The 22,650-nt window shown below is 44.0% G+C and overlaps 1 protein-coding gene across 4 annotated transcripts in view; it reads left to right on the plus strand.

The window, feature by feature from the left end:
- The first annotated feature begins 200 nt into the window (after positions 1-200).
- Positions 201-22,650, plus strand: part of SRGAP1 (SLIT-ROBO Rho GTPase activating protein 1) — a 170,649-nt gene continuing 148,199 nt past the window's right edge. For all 4 annotated transcript variants that reach the window (XM_066591556.1, XM_066591557.1, XM_066591558.1 and 1 more), the window contains exon 1: positions 201-897. In XM_066591556.1, the coding sequence (XP_066447653.1) occupies positions 831-897 (67 nt within the window). In that variant the 5' untranslated portion in view covers positions 201-830. The remainder of the gene's footprint in view (positions 898-22,650) is intronic.

Genomic DNA, 22,650 nt, shown 5'->3' on the forward strand with positions numbered 1-22,650 from the left:
CTGCGGGCCTCCACTACTGACTGTAACCGCTGGGAGACTCCCGCCTCTGTCTCTCATTGGGCCGCTGACAAGTGGGACCTCGCATCCTGATTGCTGATTGGCGGAGCCAGCTGTCAGTTAGCAGCTGCCGGAGCCGGGCTGTGCCGGTGTGAGGGGCGGGAACGGGAGGCTGCGGCTCCTCCCTCTGCCTCCCAGCCGAGTCTCGCAGTGTCTGGCGGCGCAGTGCTGTACTACGACCGCTGAGGGGGAACCAGGAGGGAAAGGGGGTAAAACTGGTGGTGCGCCCCCTACAGGTGCGGGATACGGAGTATCACAGTGCTCTCTTCCGTATACCCCGCTAGGCGCACTCCGGGTCTTTGTGTTGCGGAGCGGGCTGTGCTGCCGCCGGGTTACACTATATGCTCCTGGCTGCCATTCATCATCTCACTGCATCCTGAGCGTCCCCATTGTAGCTGCTGTGCTAGAAGTCCTCTTCCCTCTGCTACTCCTTACTGGCTGCTCCCGGGTGCTGCGGGGATTGTGGTGGCACTCACTGATTGCACCAGAGCCCTCTGTGCCCCTGCTCTTCTGTATTACCCCCCCCCCCCCTACTTCCTGCCCCTACTTCTTGCCCTGCCTGGCACCTCGGCCTCCAGAGCGCCCCTTGTGGTGCCTCCATTCTCCTGGGCTGAAAACATGGCTTCTTTGTTGACCTCAAGACTCGTCTTCCAGAAAACTTCAGCAGAGTGATTTCCATTTGTGGGTAACTAGTGGGCAGCTTACAAGATTGGCATTGAACAAAGACCTAGAAGAATCCAAATACATAGAAGACCCCCAGGAAGTGCAAGAAAATGTCGATCCCAAGCAGGTTCAAGAAGGACAAAGAAATCATTGCAGAATATGAGAGCCAAGTGAAAGGTAAAGCCAACGAGGGCACTGTCATGGGGTGGGTGCCCGTGTGGTTATGGCAAAGGGTGTGTGCCACACAGCGGTGGTATTGTCCCAGGTAGTGATTTTCAGTTATCGCTCAGTTTACCATCATTTTGGATCAGAGCCATAAATATCACCTTACATATGGGGGGCAATGTAACCCGGTGCCCCGGATAACCTGGGAGCTGCCTATGAAGAAGGCTGATGAACTGTCTTCCTCTTAGGATCACTGATTGTATGGTAGGGGGCTCTATAGCCTTTTAGTTTAGGTCATATTGGAACATTGTTTAAAGGTCTCTCCATGCCTTTTTTTTTCTTTTTAATTGATGATCTATTCTTAGAGTAGGTCATCAATAAAATTGGCAGAAGGTCTAACACCTGCCCCCCCCCATTGATCAGCTGTATGTCCAATCTGCTGCATGCCAGAACTAACACTGCCCTGTCCACCATGTAGCGGCCTGGAATGGTATTGCTATCCCCCCTACCCCATTCATTTCAATGACTTAGGCTACAGCAAGATGTCATGAAACATAAAGGCTGCAGTCTGTGGGACTTGACTGAGTCACTCCAGAGCTGCTGTTCGTAGGTATACATTGGGTTGCACCAGGACTGCAGCAGATAGGAACACTTCAAGTTTCCTGCAGCAGCGCTCCGCCGGGGGCCGGGTTGAGCCGCGGCTGCGCTCCGCCGGGGGCCGGGTTGAGCCGCGGCTGCGCTCCGCCGGGGGCCGGGTTGAGCCGCGGCTGCGCTCCGCCGGGGGCCGGGTTGAGCCGCGGCTGCGCTCCGCCGGGGGCCGGGTTGAGCCGCGGCTGCGCTCCGCCGGGGGCCGGGCTGAGCTGTAGTTCAGTGGTGCTATGACTCTTAAGAATGCATTGAATTGTATGTCATTTACATGATTATAGTGACTTGTACATTTAAATTTCATGCAAGTTTACAAAAGTAATATAAAGTAGGAAAACTTGACACAAAGTTGCATGTAAATCATGATAGTCTGTATAGCTGTAGCTCAAGGCCAATTTTTACATCTGTCTCAGACGACCCGTTCAGAACCTTCAGCCCCAGATCCATTAGCGCTCTATTGTCTGCAGTTATTGCAGTACATACTGCAATACATTTTTTGTGTGTGTGTGTGTGTGAAAAAAAACGCTGGTGTGACTGGCCCAATAGAAATCAACGGGGTCTTGGCATCGCGTGTCGCGCACAGGAAAATTGTCTGTGCAGCGCGCAATGACAACTTTTCCTGCACCTTTGCACACAAATGGTCCCCATAGGGGTCAACGGGGGTTGCAGAAATGCGCGCACAATACATAAGGAGATGCGTAATAATGCTAGAAAAAGAGCACATCTGGACCTCGTTAGATGAATTAGCCATTTCAGTCGGTGTGTCTTTGTTTGCCACGCTCAAATCTATATGCCATGCGGGCAGAAAAAGTACTGTAAAATATGCCAGTATGCACGCAAAAAAGCCTTTGACAGTGCGCAAAAAAGTTGCGCTGAGGCACGTGCAAATGCGCATACGCTCGTGTGACGAGGCGTTAGTGCTGATCTGCAGTCATCAGAATGGTTTCTCTTGTAGACCTTGTTCATGTGCGTTTCTGCACCGTAGTTACTTCTAGAACCGAGTAGGCACTTTTATAATTATTTATACTAATTGACCAAATTCCTGTTGGTCTGAACTAATCATTTAGTATCTGATTATCACTTACTGCTGGATTGTTAGTAACTTTTCTTCCTGCCCCCTTTATTAGTGGTGTGTGCTAGTTAGCTGGAAGACACCATGCATATGTTTGTACTTCACTTCATTGAGTTTAATGACTCATTCAGCAGGCTGGAGCCCCACTACTAATTAATGGAAACTTGTTTTACATACTGTTTTGTCTACCCATTAAATATTGTTGCATTGATGTCTTTTATTCATTTGCCAGAGTCTGGCTATTGCTTTGTAGTTTGTGCGGTCATAGTCTGTATGGTTTTGGCGTACATGACGGGGTAAGGACAAACACATTATTAGCAGGCTGAGTGAGGTTGGCTTCGTGGAACGTTCTTGTAAAGTCTTTTAGAAGCTACTTTTTATTGATATGAGAGGATAAATGATACAGGAATGAAAATATAGATTTTTGTTGTGAATATTCATCCTAAGGTAATAATTTAGTACATTTTTACTAGGGCCGTACTGAGAAATCATGGAATTTATAAGGACGTATGCAATTTCAGTCCATGGAAAAGGCACCATTCTCAATGCGTGTGTGTATGTGCATGTTGCATGTGGTTTTAATGTGTTTTTTTTTTTTGCAACAGTGTTGTATTTGTATTCACTTCTTTTTCACGCCTTAAAAGATCGTATTGACTTCAACGGATGATCCTGTTCTGTGTATGCAGGCGAAAATTGGACATCCTGTGTGTTTGTGTGATTTTTTTTTTTTAATTTTTAATTTTTTTACACACATGTAAAAAAACGCACGTCTGAATACATCAGAGCAAATCAGTGGTGTTGTGCACTGTATGTAATAAATATGGCTGTAATACAGGCAGAAAATACACCTGTATGGATGGACCCTAAGGACAGAGAGTTCTGCAAAGAGCCCAACATTTTCTAGTTCTGGTCTTATAAAATTGAAGATGGATCCTTTTTTTCTTTTTTGGAAACCATTGTTAGATGAGCAGAGTTTCAGGGATGTCAGTTTCCCTGTATTGTTTAGCGAGAGCTTTGTTACAGATGTGTCTGCAGCCTGTGTATTCTGCTACTTGCTATTGTTTGGTTAGGACTGTTGGGCCTCATGTACAAGGCAACACAGGAAATCCATGTGCAGCCATATGGGACTCCTTATAGCACCATGTGTTGGAAGTGTTCTCCTATAGCAGCTTTACTTAGAGAGGAGAATACCTGGGAAATACAGCGTCTGATACATGCCAAAATCCACAGCATAAATCTGCAACTCCATTCCTGCTGCAGCTCGGCTATCAGATCCGCATGTGGATTAGCCCCATTGTAATCCAGACTAACCTGTGCCTTTTCTTTGTCAAATTCATGACAATGATATTTTGTGGATTTTAATGATTCTGCATGGATAGTTTCCTGAGCATGTGAATGAAGTACAGGATATCCCACGCACTTCGGAATATCAGAAAGAATAAGCCCCTAAATCCTAACCAACTCCCCAATGTGTGTGGCTTAGAGGAAAAGAAACTTTCCTAGATTCTATTAAAGGGGTGGTCTGGGGAGGAAAAAAATGAACTGAAATCTGCTCATTGCTACTTTAAAAAAAGTGACTCTCCTCACCTGATCCCATGTTGCTGCCATTCTGATGTTGTGAAGTCACCCCTCGGCACTCTTCTTCCAGCTCCAACGATGATGTTTCGTCACTGGGCCTTGTGATTGCTGCAGCCACCACACCTTGGAACACTTGGGTTCTGGGGTCATGATTATGGATATCTACATAGAGATGGATGTTCTCATTGTGTTTATTCTTCTCAAAGCTATCATATCTACAAGATTAATTGGTTTCTCTTACTGAGAACAATCACATTTTGCTCTACTGGCTAACACGGTACCAAACTTTTGCTAGAATTGGTTCAAATCTGACCAAGGGTGATGTCTGTATTACGGTGCATTAATACACAGATGATCACTCAAAAACTGACAGTTCTGAGCAATCATTTTGCATTCGCTACTAATGCACTAAATCAAACGTTTAGTACTTCATTGCGTGTATTTAGAGAACAGCGGGTGGTCTGTTCTCTAAATACTTCGCTATTTTTCTCTAGCGGGACAGTGGCTGTTAACAGCTATTAAAGAATGTTATCAGCGGTTATCATTGCCACCCGCAAAGAACACAGCGTGCGGTCCATCTTATCTTATCGTACTGTAGTCAGCGATATACAAAAAGTGCACGTTAAGTGCATGATGGGCACACATTTCCACACAACGATTATCGCGCAAAAGATGGCTTGTGCGCGATAATCATGTTTAAAGGGCCTTTAGTTTTTATGTTCTCTGTGTTTTGTTCTTGGTCTTCAATTTCTCTGGCAATGAAAGAACAAATATGGTGGCTTAGTCATTAGTACTGCAGCCTAACAGGGCTGGAATTGCCTGCCCATGAGAATGCGAGATTTAGCTGTGACTTGGTCGCTGCTTTCTCTCAGTTATTTTTTTTTCCAGCTGCGACGTGGGCGGACGAAAATCACATGAACGAGAGCCTCAATCAAGTCGTGACTAAATCTGACGTTCTCCTGCCTATTCACACGGCCGGGTGTGGCGTACATGTACGCCGTTGGCTGGGGGAGAGAGTTTAGTGATGCTAAACTCTCTTCCCCTCACTCCCCCTCTCTTTGCCAGCTGACCACGGCAATATAAGCTCCCATACAAGCCTATGGGAGCTGCCGGCAAAGGGAGGGGGGAGGGACTTTAGCAGCACGAGCCGCTGCTAAAGTCCCTCCCAACTCCCTCTTTCCTTGCTGGCAGCTCCCATAGGCTTCTATGGGAGCTGCCGGGCTGATCGCGGCCAAAAGATAGGGCAAGACCTATCTTTTCAAGCTGCGCAGAAAATTAGCCGCGATAAAACATTCGTGTGAATAAGGCCTTACTGTGCGAATTCAACCCTTAATGCGTACTGCCAGTAGTCTTGCTGCAGGTCTTTTGTAGTCACTTGAGGGTTTTTGCCCACCTACCTCCTCAGGAATCTGGTAGCAGCCAGTGATAGCGTCCTCTTACTGCCACGTCCAGGTAGTGCAGTCTGTGTTCCTTTTTAAGTTTGAACTTGTGAACTCTGCTTCCAACTGTACCTCTTGGAACATTCAGTGACTTTGTTGACTTTTTTGTATCCTTTTTCTTGTTTGCGCAAGGCAGTGATCGCTTCTCTTACTTTTTTGGAACATTCCCTTGACTCAAGGTGCTTTTACACAGACTAGTATTATTCCATAAGTCGCTGCATCACGAAATTGGTAATCATTCAAAGTAATGGCCAACGATTAAGCGATTCACTTATTGTTCATATCATGCCATCATGAAAATCAGTGTCTCGTTTGGTAATTGTTCAGTTTAAACATCAATTGTTTAGTCGTTCTCATTCATTGGTATAGTTAACTGAACGACTGAGGCTGGATTCAGACGACCGTATATCGGCTGGGTTTTCACGCCCAGCAGATATACGTCGTCTCTCTCTGCAGGGGGAGGAGGCTGGAAGAGCCAGGAGCAGGAACTGAGCTCCTGCCCCCTCTCTGCCTCCTCTCCGCCCCTCTGCACTATTTGCAATGAGGAGAGGTGGGACAGGGGCAAGGCTAATTCTCGGAACTTAGACCCGCCCCTGTCCCGCCTCTTTTCATTGCAAATAGTGCAGAGGGGCAGAGAGGGGGCGGGAGGGAGCTCAGTTCCTGCTCCTGGCTCTTCCATCATCCCCCCCCTCTGCAGATGAGGACACCGTATATTGGCTCGGCGTGAAAACCGAGCAGTTATACAGTTGTCTGAATCCACCCTGATCCTGTAAAAATAAAAAAAGTGTGTGTGTATATATATATATATATATATATATATATATATATATATATATATATATATATATACATACATACATACATACATACATGACTTTTAAATTTGCTTTTTAAAACCCCAGAGCGAATGAGAAAACTGTGACCTAATTTGCTCGTTCAGGTGAATGATTAGTGCTACAGTATGTGTAAGAGTACTCCAACATGCAATCAAACATCACAGGTAAAAAGCCCTAGTCAGTCCAGAAATTCAATGTTTTATCTCAAGCATCCTTGTTGCAACTAATCAAGGGCTTCATTAGTTTCATCAGGTGTGCTTGAGACAACACTTGATTTGGAAATGTATGCTCTTATGAAAGATTCTATTCTGGGGGTTGGATTATTTGACACTGCAGTAGTCATTAAATGTGGCATTTTGTGTTTAATTTGGAGAATCGCTTTTTATATTCTGTTGAGCCATTTAAATGGTTTGCAACAAATCTAAACAGCTAAAAGCTTGTGAACTTTGCAGATAAACCTAAATTGCAATGGCAATTGACTAATCTTTAATTGCAGCTGTATTAAGACTACACCCAGTCAAATAAATAGCCAGCATTGGCAATACAATATTTGTGAATGCGGATACATCACTGGATTGGTAATTCTAAAGTATTGTCTTCTGAAATGCTTCAGAGCAATGATGATACTTGTGAAATAGCAAATAACACTTTATTGGTTGCCGTTAACAATGTTATTGTACTTATTTTGGTGGCTGCTAGTAAATTCTAACAATGCTGATAACCTATGATCAGACTGCACAGCGGTCTACCTTACGGATGTATTGTCTAGTGCTGTAAGGTGTTCTGTAATAAAGGGATTATTATAACAAGATACGCTTATGGTGTTCAAGGCTCTAATATTTGTACTAAACTTTGTTCTTTAAGGAAGGTTTTCCGCTTTTGTAAAATTTTGAACTCTTGTAGTTACCATAGTGATTGGTTCTGTAGGGAAAACCCTGATGGGGCAGTGATCTCTGTACTCGGATGTTTCAGACCAAGAATACATATTTTTGTAACATTATGGATTCAGAAATACCTCTTTGTGTCTGTTTCGCTTTGTATCTGTCTCTTGAAATAAAATCTTTGATGGCTGTGCCTTCAGATGCTAGTATAGAAGACACTTGATGCCAGTGTGGATTTGTGGAGGCACCTTAGAGGTGAATAAATGACTTCTCAGAAGGTGCATTGGTTAGGTATGTACATGGCTGTAGGTGAGGGATAACAACATGTCATCGCATTGCTGGTAGACCTGTAAATCAAGGGGTTAAATGTGCATAGGTGAGTGCAGCGGGCATTCTCCTGTCATTTGGATATGTTGGTGACTATGTAGTGGCTGAGGAATGTGTGCACAACAATGACTCAATGAAATTTTAGTGACCGTCCAGTGATGAGCTTAAAGGGACTCACCAAGGGCGGAATAATGTAGTGCCTCTCACACTGACTGCAGTGATCTGTCTGCTATGTGTATCTGTGCAGTATTTTTGGAGAAACTTGCATTTCAAGGGAGTCTTTCAGCAGATTTTGGGCAACCAGCTGAATACACAAGTATGCTATGAAGAGTATAATGGTAACTTTTTTATTTTCCAGCGTGACTCCACTTAAGTCTTTGGGCCGTGCGCTATATATACAAATGAGGATAGCGTGCTTTGATGGGCATTCCTGCTGTGCTTGTTGTAACACTGTATCCCTGACCATCTCAGAAGAAACCCCGCCTATTCAGTACTTTGTGATGTCTTCAGCTCTGCATGGAAACTGCATGCACTGCACTTGCGCCGCACCGAGAGAGCAGCGGCATGCACTGTCACTCCTTCCCGGCTAGTCTAACGGCATATGTGCATAATGTAAGTCAGGCGAGGATTTGCATGGGAAAATTTTAAAAAAATACCATTACACTCTTCATTTCATTGGGCAATCATCTGCGCATTCAATTAGTTGCCCAAACTCTGGGGCTTCTTTTTAGTTCGTAGCAGCGAGATACAGAACTAGTCCCGCATGAGCTGCAGGTTAGCCACACCCACCCCACCCTCCAGCCAATGATTGGCAGCTCTCCCTCTAGGCACAGTAATAGGCAAAGAGAATTAAAGGGGTTGTCCCGCGCCGAAACGTTTTTGTTTTTTTTTAAACCCCCCCCCCCCCCCCCCCCCCCCGTTCGGCGCGAGACAACCCCGATGCAGGGGTTAAAAAAAACAAACCGGAGAGTGCTTACCTGAATCCCGGCGGTCCGGCGTCTTCATACTCACCTGCTGAAGATGGCCGCCGGGGTCTGCTCCCTCCGTGGACCGCAGCTCTTCTGTGCGGTCCATTGCCGATTCCAGCCTCCTGATTGGCTGGAATCGGCACGTGACGGGGCGGAGCTACACGGAGCCGGCATTCTGCACGAGCGGCCCCATTGAAGACAGCAGAAGACCCGGACTGCGCAAGCGTGGCTAATTTGGCCATTAGAGGCCGAAAATTAGTCGGCACCATGGAGACGAGGACGCCAGCAACGGAGCAGGTAAGTATAAAACTTTTGATAACTTCTGTATGGCTCATAATTAATGCACAATGTACATTACAAAGTGCATTAATATGGCCATACAGAAGTGTATAGACCCACTTGCTGCCGCGGGACAACCCCTTTAAATCCGTGGCTGGAGGGCGGGTGGGTATAGCTAGTCTGCAGCTCATGAATATCTAGGACTACTCAAAAGTAGTCCTCTATGCATGTACTGCTACTGAAAACAATGCAAGTTTCTCCAAAACTACTGCACAGATCCACACAGCAGACATATCACTGTAATCAGTGTGACATGCACTATCTTTTGCTGCACTCAGATAGGGGTGTGGAAATATGGTGACAGTCTCATTAAAAATGATATGCAAGTCATTACCTACCTACAATCATTATCTATGATTTACTTTCTTCAGATCTTATTCATTGGCTGCTTTTAAACTCTGCTCCATTTGGACAGAAGTGTTTGTGACCCCAGTGTCTGTGTGGAGTCTGAGGTAGTCTGAAACACATCACTGATGATCATTGGTTCAGGCGGCTGTTCTTTCCCTCTCCTTGCAGCTATGCCTCATTTTGGTAGGCTGCTGTGTATAACACTAGTCTATCACAGGCTTACCAGTAAGGCTGGGTTCACATGGCTGCATGCGGAATCTGCTGCGGGCCTCCCTCAGCAGATTCTAGCTGTGAGCTCAGCCACGGCCTTGCATATGGCCACGTAATGTGCTGCATATGACCGTATACTCACACAGATGGTCATACGCCGTACACACAGTTTTTTTTTATTTTTTTTAATATATATATATATATTTCCCACGCTATTGCTTAGCAATGACACAGATACCCGTCGGAAAATAATTGCGCATGGGCTGCAGGTATATCGGCGACTATAGAGAACAATGGTGTCTGTCGTGGATAGCACCGGTAAAACAGAACATACAGCTTTTTATTTTCCGTGAGCAGATTACACAATTCCGACCCGCTAATGTGAGTGCAATTGTGTTACCCAATGCATTCGATTCGCGTATTACCGCAGATCAAACGCTCTAGGAATCCACAATTCCTATCCAGTCATGGAGAGCTGATTTTTAGAGCTTTCACATGGGCAGATGCAATTTTAGCCTGTGAAAAAGGGACTGATTTCACTGCACATGTATGTGTTTTCCATATGTTTGTTTTAGATGCGCCATTTTTTTAACGTCCATGTGCCATCCATTTTTCATCACACGTGCAAGAAGGCCCGACTGGTGTCAATTTGCCAACGTGTATGTGTGGGGGAAAAATGCAGTGCACACACATGTAACACACATGTTACATCTGTGTTTGCTAGGTTTTCTATGCTTCCATAGACTTCTCTGGGTGATTTTTGGACAGTGAACACGGACCAAAATGGGACATGCTGCGCGTTAACTGCACGTTACTGTTCATATTCATTCTGTACAACATAGACGGCACACGCACAGTAATTGCGCCGGTGTGAACGGGCCCTTAGCACAGCAAGTGCAGAATGATTATAGAGTACAGCGATACAAATGTGACATTTCAGATAATTGCTGAACATAGAGCCAAGTGAACTTTACAAGGGGGGGGGGGGGACTGGAGAGTTGCTATAAGATGTCTGTGATGTTTGCCTTGAGGCTTCTTCTGGCTCGTGTAGCAACAGCTGGAGCGCTCTGCTATAATGTAGTGTAAGGAAATGCTCAACATAATGGACTGAATGAGTCACTGAAACAGGAAAACAATGTATCTCTGATTTCATATACATAGGCTTTGTGTTTATCCAAGATATATTGGCCTGAGACAGTGGAGCACAATAAAAGGCATACATTGAAGATTAATCTCAGATTGTCATTCTCTTCTGCACTCTTTAATATAGCCCAAGAGTGTGGCTGTAAGCCAGAAAGCCAGGATGCTCAGCCCATGCCAAGCGCTATGTAAAGTCAGGACAATCTAGTAGTGAGTGATGGGAGCACATCCAAGCGGGGCTTTTATATCGGCATTTTCATCCATTTTTATTTTCCACTTGCTCTCTTGTTAACACTTGTACGTAACTTTTCCAGCCATGTACTGTAAATACGCCTACCATCAGGGGGGAAGGGTTGTTCTCTGGGGAGTCGCGCAAGGTTGGCAAATGTGGAGCATCCGTGGCTTTTTTTTTTTCGTTGCATTCTCTGAACAAAACTTTTGTACTCTTGTTTGCTACGATAGATGGTTCTATTTAGTATGTGCGCCCCTTCTGATTGTGGTTGGGCAGATGACATGTGATGCTTCAAAGCTAAATCTAGTTAACCATTTGGCTTGGAAAAAAAAGCGAAAAATAAATGAGGCACTGTTAACACAGTACGGGAGTCAAAACGAGGGCGTAGGTGGTGGTTTCTGTCACATCACTCAGTGAGCGCACTATCTAGAGCGGATGAAGTCAACTTGAGTCATGTATGATATCATGATGCTGAAAAATGGGAAGTGATGATAATTTGGGGAGTTTGATTCGGGCATGCTCCGTCTTCAAATGTAATTTCGATCTCTGCCCTACTTGTAAAGATGTGAAGTTTTTCAGAACTTTTTATGTGTGTACTTTCAGCTGTTTGGTTTTATTGGTGTATTAAGCAGCTCGAACGGTACAGTACACTAGAGAATATGGCAATATACACTGATAACTGGAAAGGCCTGCAATCTGCAAGTGATACAAGGACAAGAATATTTTGACTTCGAGGTTATAAGAAAGTGACCACAGTGGTAAGCTAGAAATGGTGGTGTCATGCGTGGCATGTGATCTTACGCTTTATTAAAACCTCACCAAACTCTTATAAATAACCGACACAGACACCAATATTGGATAAAGAAGGCCGCGGTGTGTGTTAACGGGGTTACAAACATTTGGGGAGAAATGTAACCAATAATAACCATAACATTTGCTGTAAACTGTTTTACAGACCCAAGTTTATTAACCAATCAATAACCATAACAGTTCATGTAAACTCTGTCTTACAGACACGTTTACCACCACCAAACTCTCCCCAAGTTTAACTGCCCACCCGCCTAATGCGGGCGACAATCCCCCATTAACTACACCGCGACAAACCTAAGGGAGGGAGGGTGGGATGCTGCTTCCTTTCCAGATGATGATGGCCCACATCTCTGCACCTCCATATATCACGGCTGCTCCTCTGGGCCAATCACCAGCCGCTGTCAGGCCACCTGATTCTGCTGACAACCACAGGCATTTCCCACCTTTTTTCTTCAGTCAATCATTTGCTGCTGCCAACCAGTCCATCACTGGGCAGAACTCACTCTGTGCCATCTCAATGACCTTTGTAACATATCATGGTTAACCAGCAAACCTCCTCCATAGAAGGTGACATATCATCCATCCATCATGTACATAAAGCTCCCAGATCCCATGAGGATTTCCCTCCTAACTGTCCCTCAAGCCTTATATTAGTGTTAAAGCGCTGTGTATTTTGAGGTGAGTTTACCAATTTTTATGTGGCCATTTCTTAGGCAAAAAAACACTGACGCCAAATTAGCTGGAAAATGATAGGGAAATGAAATGCACTACAAACAGTGGTTCTTTTCTGTTGAGGCTTTTTTACTTGCCCGTTGCATATATATATATTTTTTCTTTTCAAACGCAACATTCTCTAGGAGTTGCATTTTTCTTGTTTCTTCCATCATTTTCTCCCAATAGACTTCCATTGATGATTTTTTTTAAATGCAGGGAAGAAAGTGCATATGTAGATGTGTAGTGCGTTATTTGTGACGTTTCTCACATTAAGAATGGGATGATTCAAAGAAGAATATATTATGAGTCAAATAATCTTTTCAGGTTAGAGGCGCGTGCATGGCCTTATAAGTTTACTCACTCGCTTTTCAGGTGTCTTCTTACACCCCTTCTGGGTGCTCTCCCTGAAGAGAGGCTATACCATCCCCCAACCCACTCAACCCCTAGGTGTCTTTACACACTTTGGGTGCTCTTCTTAAGGATAGGAGACACCCCTCTTTACCCACCTCACAGGCCTCTATGCAAACACCCTGAAACAGCTGTCTGTGTATGGTTTTCTGGCTTGGTTTCCTATTCCCAATCATTGTTTTACAGACGCGTATAAAGAGTCGTACATAGATTTGAAGCAATGCTGCCATCCAATAGGTGGCGCTGCAGAGGTATTGTTCCATCTTCCTTATTTGCATAAATAATCATGTGATTCTTAATGCAAGAAAGCCACTGAAACTGCATGTATGGCTTTGTGTCCACAGCCTGCGCGGATTCAGTGCAAGGAATCCCACATGGAATCCACCCAGGGTCAGTGAGCCCTGCCTACCTGATTTCCCCGGCAGCGGCGTCCGCACAGATCCCCCCACTTCCAAGTTCACCGCAATGTGCATGGTCTTTACGGCTCGCTGCAGTACAGTTTTTTTTTTTGTTTTTTTTTTCTTTTCTTTTTTTAAATAATCCCCTGCTTTCCCGCAGATCCACGGCTTTGCTGCGACGGGTTGGCCACCCCGTCTGGACAAGATTTTTGCAAAATCTCATCCACATGGCTGGCTAATACCGGGATTAGGAGCCGCGGGCAGATTTGCCACGGCAAATCCGTCCTGTGTGAACCCAGCCTTACTGTTCAGGACGGGAGCACACAAGGGAGACAAATGTAGGTAACTATCTGGCCATATTCTGTGGCATGGACTATATTTATGTCATTTGTACAGTCAGTATGCTGTGCTTTAGTAGTGGGTCATAGTTGATGGCAGCAGCTACAGCATGTTTAGTACAATATGTGCTGTCTATCACGTCTTTACTTGACACTTGTTTCAAGGACACAAGCCATCTAAGCCCATTCTTCCCATTTCACCACTGTTTGGTTAATCACAGAAGAGCCATGTGCTCAGAGCATGCCGGGTCCCTGTACTTCCAAACCAAGCAATTATTCTGCTACTTCTAGGGTAATACGCCGTGAGATAGAACACGACACTACTTTTTCATACTGAATCTGACAGAAAAAGGCTTTTTATATCTGTGCTTCCCAATTAAGAATCTTGACTTCCTATTGCTCAGATTGATACATTATTTACCATTGTAGAAAATCTTCTCCTTTTGAAAAGCATTACCTTTGAGGTGTGACACATTTGTCATTGAATTCTAGCACTTTGTTGTGTACCAGTTGTCATTCTTCTTGTAATGTTTCAACACTTTTTTATTTTTATTTTTTTTAGACTTTTTAGATAGTAGAAAGATGCTCACTAATTGGTGCTAAATTTACTGCATTTATAAAATTAACACAACTGTGTATTTAGTTAGAACAGCTATACTTATTTCATCATACTGTTATGAAAAAGCAGAATAATGTATAATCATGGCCACACCAGTTACATTCATCTTAAGCCCTGTTTACACGCAAAGATGATTGCTCAAAATTCGTTCAAAAGACAGAGAGAACGACAGTTTGAGCAATCATTTTGCACAAGCTGCTAATGGGCACTAATGCCCAGTAGTGGCTTATTAGCTTCATTTGCATGTAAATGAGCCTCCCTGAGCTGTATGCAGAGAACAGCAGGTGGTCTGTTATCTGCATAAGCCCCTTTGTTCTGCCATGGGACTGCAGCTGAATACAATGTTATCAGTGCTCCCGTGGAGAATCACAGCATGCGGTCCCTGCTATCAGCTCTCCGTCTGAACATTGGATTTTAAACTCAACTAAAAATCATTCTTGGGACGAAAAGCAAACGATGGTAGAATTTACACGCAACGATTATCGCTCAAAATGCATAATTTGAGCGATAATCGTTGCATGTAAATAGGGCGTTAATCGTTGAAGCCTTGCCCAATTTGCTCCCTGAGTCTGGCTGCACAAATGAAGTCTGCATTATTTTGTCCCATCCTTGCATTAAATAGAGGGCTAGTCTAAAACTATAAAGATTACAGCACATGTGATAATTTATGGTTACCGCACACAGCAAACACTTGTGCACTCGCTCCATACAGTGTTTGGTGGATCCAGAGTCTGTATAGTGTCTTTCAATATCTCACTAATATGGGCTGCCACGTTTAGTTCTTACAGATTCCTAATGAATATGTATTCTGTGGCCATATATAGTGTTGTTTTTGTACAACTCTTGGTATAAAAACGACACTTTCCCTTAATGCAAATGAGGATGCAAAAGCTCTGTGGACCCTTAAGAAAAGATTAATGGGTGATTTCAGCCTTGAAGCCTGCATAATTATGAATGCAGCACTAGACACGGTGTTAATCAGTGTATGTACCAAGGTACTCCACTTGCTATGTGGAATATGTATGTAAACTATTCAATGATTAATATTCAGAATCCAATAACCAGCTTGGGTATTTAGTGTACAACGTTAATTACTGTTTTACTGCTCAGTAAAATGATCCTTGTTGGAAGATTGAATGTATTTGAGATGCTGTCTGGAAGCTCCGGATTATAATTGGTATCTGTGTGGCTTCCATAAATCACAAGTTATAAAGATCACTGTCTATGGGTGCTTGTGCTTCTGGAGGCTTGTCCATTAATCATGTAGATGAAGCTATATGACTCTTTTTCTATAGCATGATGGATGTCTCCTCAGAAGGTGCGTAATGTACTGCCTAGGGCAATTGTTTTTATTGCTTGCCAGCTGACCTAAGAAATGTATATTCTATGCATTTTAAGGACTTTCTACATGGGGTGATAATCGCCTGAATGTATTTTGTAAGTTTTTATAAATACATTTTAATGAGACACATTTACCAACGTCATTATTTATTTCTAATAGCACTTTTTAGTAGAAAAAAAGCTACAAAAATGTGATTGGTCTTCTTTACAGCCCTGTTATATTGGCTGGTGATCTGGCAGCAATGTTTGTAAGAATGAACAGGCAAACCTTCATTGGCTAATTGGGTCGTTGATGCACGCATAAAACTGTTTGTTGCTTGGCGGCACATCTCCCCGTGTAAAGGGTGAGGTGTGCTGTTGATTGATGCATACTGTATGGGTACAAATGATCGTAGTAACGACCACCATACTGCAGATGATTTGCCTGTGTAAAACCACTAAGGATGATTTGCAAAAACATTTATTTTTAATTTAGGCCAAATGCATGCTGTAGTTAAGTAGCAAAATGTGAAATGCCGACAAAATCTGCAATTTATTTTATTTTTTTTGTAGTATCAGTTTTCTCACACTTGCTTTTTTTAGGTGAGAAAAAAAAGTTAGAGAAAGGCTGTCTGGAAGAAGCGCTGGTGTCATGTAATTTCTAATGATGATCGTTTTAGTTGAACATTTATTGCATTGGGCCTTACAACACACATTGCAGACTGAGGGCCCACTTACACGTCCGTAGGCATTTTACGTGCACGCGCCGTAAAAATGCCTGAACGGCAAAGGGCCTGGCGCATATATGCCGAGGCCGCAATGCTCTGGGGCCTGGGGAGACATTCCCCCTTCCCTCCCCCTTGTCGCTCACCACCTCTCCCCTCCCCTCTGGTCGTTTGCAATGGGAAGGGGCAGAGCTAAGCTCCCACCCCTTGTCTGCAGCCAGCAATGGGAGGGGTGGAGCTTAGATCCCCCCTCCTCCCATTCCGTCCTGCCCCCTCCCATTGCAAACAGCGTTGAGGAGAAGAAAAGAGAATGGGGAGGGAGTCGAGCAGTCATACTGCTAAACTCCCTCCCACCCCCCTTCTCCAGCAGCTAGCATAGGCTCCCATAGAAAATCTATGCATCTGCTGCCGCTGGGCATCAGAGGGGCAGCGTATATCGGCCAGGCGTGAAAACCCAGCTGATATAAACCAGTGTAAATAAGCCTTTAGTGAGTAATTTTGCATAATTACTTTGAAGGCAAAATAATATGCAGAGATTAGCCGTATAAATGTTTCAACTTTATTTTCTATTTTTAAGATCTGATCCCGATTTCTGGCTTCAAAATAGCAACGCAAAATACTGACAATCATTAGTGTGTGAGTCCTTATAGGTGTTGCCATGAAGACAACCCCCGCCTATATACTCTATTGGGTCATATGGACATCTATGCTCAGTTACCCCCTCAACGAGCCTCAGCTCATCTGTAGTCTTCCATATCCCCTACGTTGGCCATTGCAGGGGAAATGCCCTGCAGGTTGTGGCTTCCCTGACAAATCGTCTAATTGCTCGGTGGTGGAAGAAGAATGATCACCCCAGAGGCTACGCTATAAAAGCGGTTTTATTTGTTTGTTTTTTTTTGAGACGGCTTCCATAATGCACACTTGTGAAGTATTTCTCCATTTATTTGCTGTGAAGCACCTCTGCCTTTCACCTTGTGCCTCGCCACAGTAGAGTGTTAAAAACCAATTGGCGTTGGATGTTTCAGTCTACTGAGCAATCGACAGGATGAACTGAACATAAGACAAATACTTGATTTCATTATTTGTGAAGCATTGCTGTCTGCTGGTGAAGGTTCTGTTGTCCTTGCAGTGATGTGATAATGAGACATTACATATCCAAGGTAATACTTCCCTCCGTGTAGCACTACGTGAGCTGTGAAGATGATGTTGGCTGACACACTTGGTTTTAGTCTATTTTTATAGACAAAGCAATTAGACTTGATGTAAAAATATCTGAGTCAGATTCCAGGTCTGAATATGCCGGCCAAACGTTTATCTTCTATATGGGGGCTAATACAGATGGCCATCTTCCCAAATCATCACCAACATGAGTGTTCACTGCTATGCATGCTATACATTTCTTCATCGCACTTCTTTTACATCCCCTATTGTAGGGGTGATACAACACTGCAATGACAAGTCAGAGGACAGACGTCTTGTATTTTTCCTATTTGGTTATTTACATTATTTGCACAAAATGATTGTTTATATTTTGTTTACTTTGTCAACCTTTATGTATTTCCCAAGGAAATAAATGGAGCAGCCTTTTAAAGTGTATTCATTTAAAGGGGCTGTAGCACAATTGCAAGTTATCGCCTACTTGGGGATAACTTGCTGATCAATGGGAAGATCTGACTACTGAGCTCCTGGCTGATCTCAAAAAAGGGGCTCTCCTGTCCCCCTGCCTCCTCACTGCAGGTTTATTGCACCCCCAACAGTGAGGGCTCTTTCATGCGAGTGTATATCGGCCGCCGTTTTCACGCCCAGCCAATATACGCTACGATCTGATGCATACAAATGCAAGAATGGGCGCACAAATTTAACCTTTGCGCCCGTTCAGACGGCACTGGCGCCACCACATACGCTGAGGCTGCCATGCCGTTGCCCCTTTCCTCCTTCTCACCAGCTCACCTTCTTTCCCCTCCTGCTGTTTGCAGTGGGAGCTAAGCTCCCACCCCTTGTCTGCAGCCAGCAATGGGAAGAGGCTGGACGGAGTGGCGCTTAACTCTGCCCCCATCCCTCCTCCTCCCATTGCAAACAGCCAGAGGGGAGGAGAGAAGGGGGAAGCAGTAATGCTGCTAAACTCCCTCCCACCTCCCTTCTCCGACCACTGTCATTTGGCTCCCATAGGATCCGCAGTTCAATCAGCTCATAGACAATCATTGGGCATCCGCAGGTAATTAAATACCTGCGGATGTCAAGTTTCCAGATTTTTGCGAATCACCTGCGTGGTAAAAAAAAATCGCAGCACGCTCTTCTGCGGATTCCCGCACGAATGGCTTCTATTGAAGTTAATGGAAGCCATCCTATGCGCAGCACACTTGCAGCTGACCCTGCAGGCGTGCTGTGGATCCACAAGATAGCAGGAGATTTTTTTTTAAAATGCAGAAGAAAACATCCGGCCGGGACGGGGAAGACCCACACAGCATCCAGACAGGTAAGAAAATGTCCATGGCTGTGAGCATGGGTGGATTCCGTACCTGGAATCTGCGCATGCTGTGGATATGAGGCCTACGGCCCGCCCTGGGTGTAATCTTGTGCTGGAGGTAGGCTTTTAATAGAGGATTAAGGTCTTTTTCAATGAGCCGATTATCACTGGAACGAGTGAGTGATGTCACCACTAGCACATGCACTCTCATGCACCCTGTTAGTGATGTCACCACTAGCACATGCACTCTCATGCACCCTGTTAGTGATGTCACCACTAGCACATGCACTCTCATGCACCCTGTTAGTGATGTCACCACTAGCACATGCACTCTCATGCACCCTGTTAGTGATGTCACCACTAGCACATGCACTCTCATGCACCCTGTTAGTGATGTCACCACTAGCACATGCACTCTCATGCACCCTGTTAGTGATGTCACCACTAGCACATGCACTCTCATGCACCCTGTTAGTGATGTCACCACTAGCACATGCACTCTCATGCACCCTGTTTGGACAAGTACATCGTTAGCTTTTCAGAATCGTTCAGCCTTTCACATTCGCCGTATTAATGACTGAGACGGACGGAACGAACGCTGGTTAAACGGAACAATAAGTGAACGAGCCAGCGAGGATTTTTATGGCTGCATTAAATGAACGACGACCGAAAAGAGAACAATTCTCGTTCGTCACTCGGTTGTTGCCTTGCATTTAGACCGAACGATTATCTTCCCTTTCAGTCGTTTGAACGTTTTTTTTTGGTTTTTTTTTAAAACGTTAATTTTTCTGTCTAAAAGCCCCTTTAGTCATTTCTGGTATATTTACAAGGCAATAAAATGCCTTGTTCCTTTTGAATGATCTGTGCTCATGTACTATGGGCGGATAATGGTTCAGCTTCTGTGTCTTTAGCAATCGGTCAGAGCTGTCATTTCCATTGACTTACTAGCGGTCTGTCATTCTTGCCTTTTGTACCTACAGTCATAAATCTTTCTGTCCAGCATATACACCCATTCATCGCATTCTCTGCAAACACTGACGGCACTATAACCAGCCACAAAGCCACCCTTCCTGTTTTTTTCACTACTTCAGTCTTTTTTCCACGTGTTTGTCATATGATGGGCAAATTTGCAGCCAATTAAGCAGAATTTACAGAAATCTTGACTATAACCAGAACACTAACTATAATGGATGCAATGGAGACAATTTGCACAGCGACTACTTACAAGTCACAAAGCATTCCTCTCTTCCAACTTTATATCCCTCTTCTTTTCACAGCTTTTTTCGTTTAATTTAATGCCTTTTAAAAAGTAAATCCGTTCACAATTCTTCGGACCTGATACGTTGTGGATAACTTCAATGATAACATTTCTTGTAATATTTAGCGAAAAGCAAAATAGATACATGGATGATCTCTAGAGCAATTCTGAATGTTGCTTGTTGTGATTGGCCGGCCGATAAAATCTGGCTGATTTTTGTGAAATCAGATTGGGTCATCTTGACCCAATTTTTAGCAAAAATCGCCAGAAACTCATTTTACAAATAAGTCAAATAAAATGTGTGTTCTCTGAATGTGGCTCAGTTGTTAACACTGTTGCCTCTCAGTGTTGGGTTCCTAGGTTCAAGTCCCATAAAGGATAACGTCTGCATGGAATTTGAAGAACTCCATCTAGATCTTGCCCTAGATCAGATTTGAACCTAAAACACCAGCACTGCAGAGCAGCAGTACTAACCTCTGAGCCACCACACGTGTCTGTTCTGCTCCAGAGGAGGAAAACAGGAAGAATACAAATAAGAACATAAAAACAGCATCCAGATGTTGCAATTGAACATGTTTGAACCTAGAACTCCGCCACTGCAAGGCAGCAGTACTATTTACTGCTACACTTCTTTCTTCTCTGTACTCCAGAGGATGGGAAGAGCAAGAATAAACAGAGCATGCATCCTGTTCTTAATGATCAGCTGTGAGCCTACAACCTCAGAGCTACAAGGCAACAGTGCTGGTCACTGAGCCACCAGCCTTCTTCATTTTACCTCCTGCTTCTTCTCCGGAGGACAAAAAGATACCATTACTCCCGTTCAGCTCATTCTTTCTACATTTTTTTTTTTATCTTCCTTATTTTCTCCACACTTTTTTCTTATTTTCCTTCTCAATTGGAGGAGAAAGAATAAAGCAAATTATGAAGAGGAAGAACAAGCGTGGTGGCTCAGTTATTAGTACTGTTGCCTTGCAGTGCTGGGGTCCTAGGTTCAAGTCTGACTTAAGGACGACATCTGCATAGACTTCGTATGTTCTCTGTGTTTCTCTGTCTCCTCCAGTGAAGGAACACCATGCATGGTGGCTGTTCTTCACACTGCTGCCTTGCAGTGCTGAAGTTCTAGGTTCGAATTTGTCCGAGGGCAGCATCTGAATTATGTTTTTATGTTCTCTTTGTGTTTATTCTTCTCTGGAGCAGAACAGACAAGTGTTGTGGCTCAGTTTATTAGCACTGTTGCCTTTGGGTGCTGGAGTTGTAGGTCTAAATCTGACCTAGAGCAACATCTGGATGGAGTTTTTCAAAGTCTTTGCAGATGTTATCTTTGACGGGACTTGACCCTAGGGCCCCAGCACTGAAATGCCAACAATGCTAACAACTGAGACACATCCATAGCATAGAAAGAAAACACACACACACACACGTTTGTTTGTTTTTTTATTTTTTTTTTTACTCCCAGTGACTTCAATGGGAGTCAGAATCGACTGTTCCAATTCACGATTATTTTTTGAAATGCATAACCGAAATATTTCAATCATTTTACACTAGTTGTGTGTACCATTTAGGGTTAACTCCTGGCTTAGGCAAATAAACATGTGTGAAAAATCATATTAAAGGGAACCTGTCACCTTGACTATGTAGTGCAAACTGCAGCCATCGTGAGGAGCTAAGCAAATTGATATACCTAATGTTTTCTCATTAAACTGTATAACTAGTGTGTTATACACTTAACGAAGAGGTTCAATGGGCGGAGCTATCAGTGATTGGCAGCTACCTATCTATGTACAGTCCTACCCAGAGCTGTCAATCACTGATAGGACCGCCCACTGGACCTCTTGGCTCAGACTGAGCAGGGATACAAATGAATATAATACAAGCTATGCTGAATCTTTTCTGATATAACTATATATCAATCTGCTCAGCTCCTCCTGCTCTATAACATGATGTCTTTGGACAGTACATTCATGCTGACAGGTTCCCTTTAACTGCATAACACTCTCCTGTCTAAACCTGTCCTACAGCAAGGGACCCTATTCATGGTACTAGCTAAAAAGAGGAATGTTTCAAAATAGGCTACATTTTCTATTTAATGTTGCGATAGTGGTCATTTCTGTGAATGTCACTCCTTCTGGATTCATGATTGCTGTATTGTTTTCCTGGAGAGTGCAATGCAGCCCGTACCGCCGGTGGGTTGTACCTCCGGACTCTCTGGACTCTGATTCCATGTGAAGGCTCTTCAGTACAATAACTATTTATAACTGGCCCTGCTGGGCACTTGAACCACATTATAGTTATTATTCCCCGTTCTGTGTACATTGGTATGAACGCTGGCGGCACGTGCCACGTCTGCAGTATGTGTGGCTGTATGCTATACTTCCAATCTGTAGTTTAGAGGTTGCTCGCACAAGCATATGCTTAGTGTGATTGCAGTGTTACATCGGCTCTCTGCTCTTCCTGGCTTTCGAGTTAATCTATTCTGACACTTTGAAAAGGACTGAGAGAAAAGTCACTCTCTAATATTCGCTGGCACCTGCCATTTTTTTAGGATTAGGTTAATTTTCCTGTGGCACACCAGCAGATGGGATGCGCTGCCCTTATGTATATGAGATTATGGTTTTATACATGCATGCAGAGTCCTGATATCCGTATTAAGAGCTGTTCTGCAATCCCAAAGGAGGCCATACAAATGACAGGGG

Source organism: Eleutherodactylus coqui, chromosome 2, assembly GCF_035609145.1.
Source record: "Eleutherodactylus coqui strain aEleCoq1 chromosome 2, aEleCoq1.hap1, whole genome shotgun sequence".
Taxonomy (NCBI): Eukaryota; Metazoa; Chordata; class Amphibia; order Anura; family Eleutherodactylidae; genus Eleutherodactylus; species Eleutherodactylus coqui.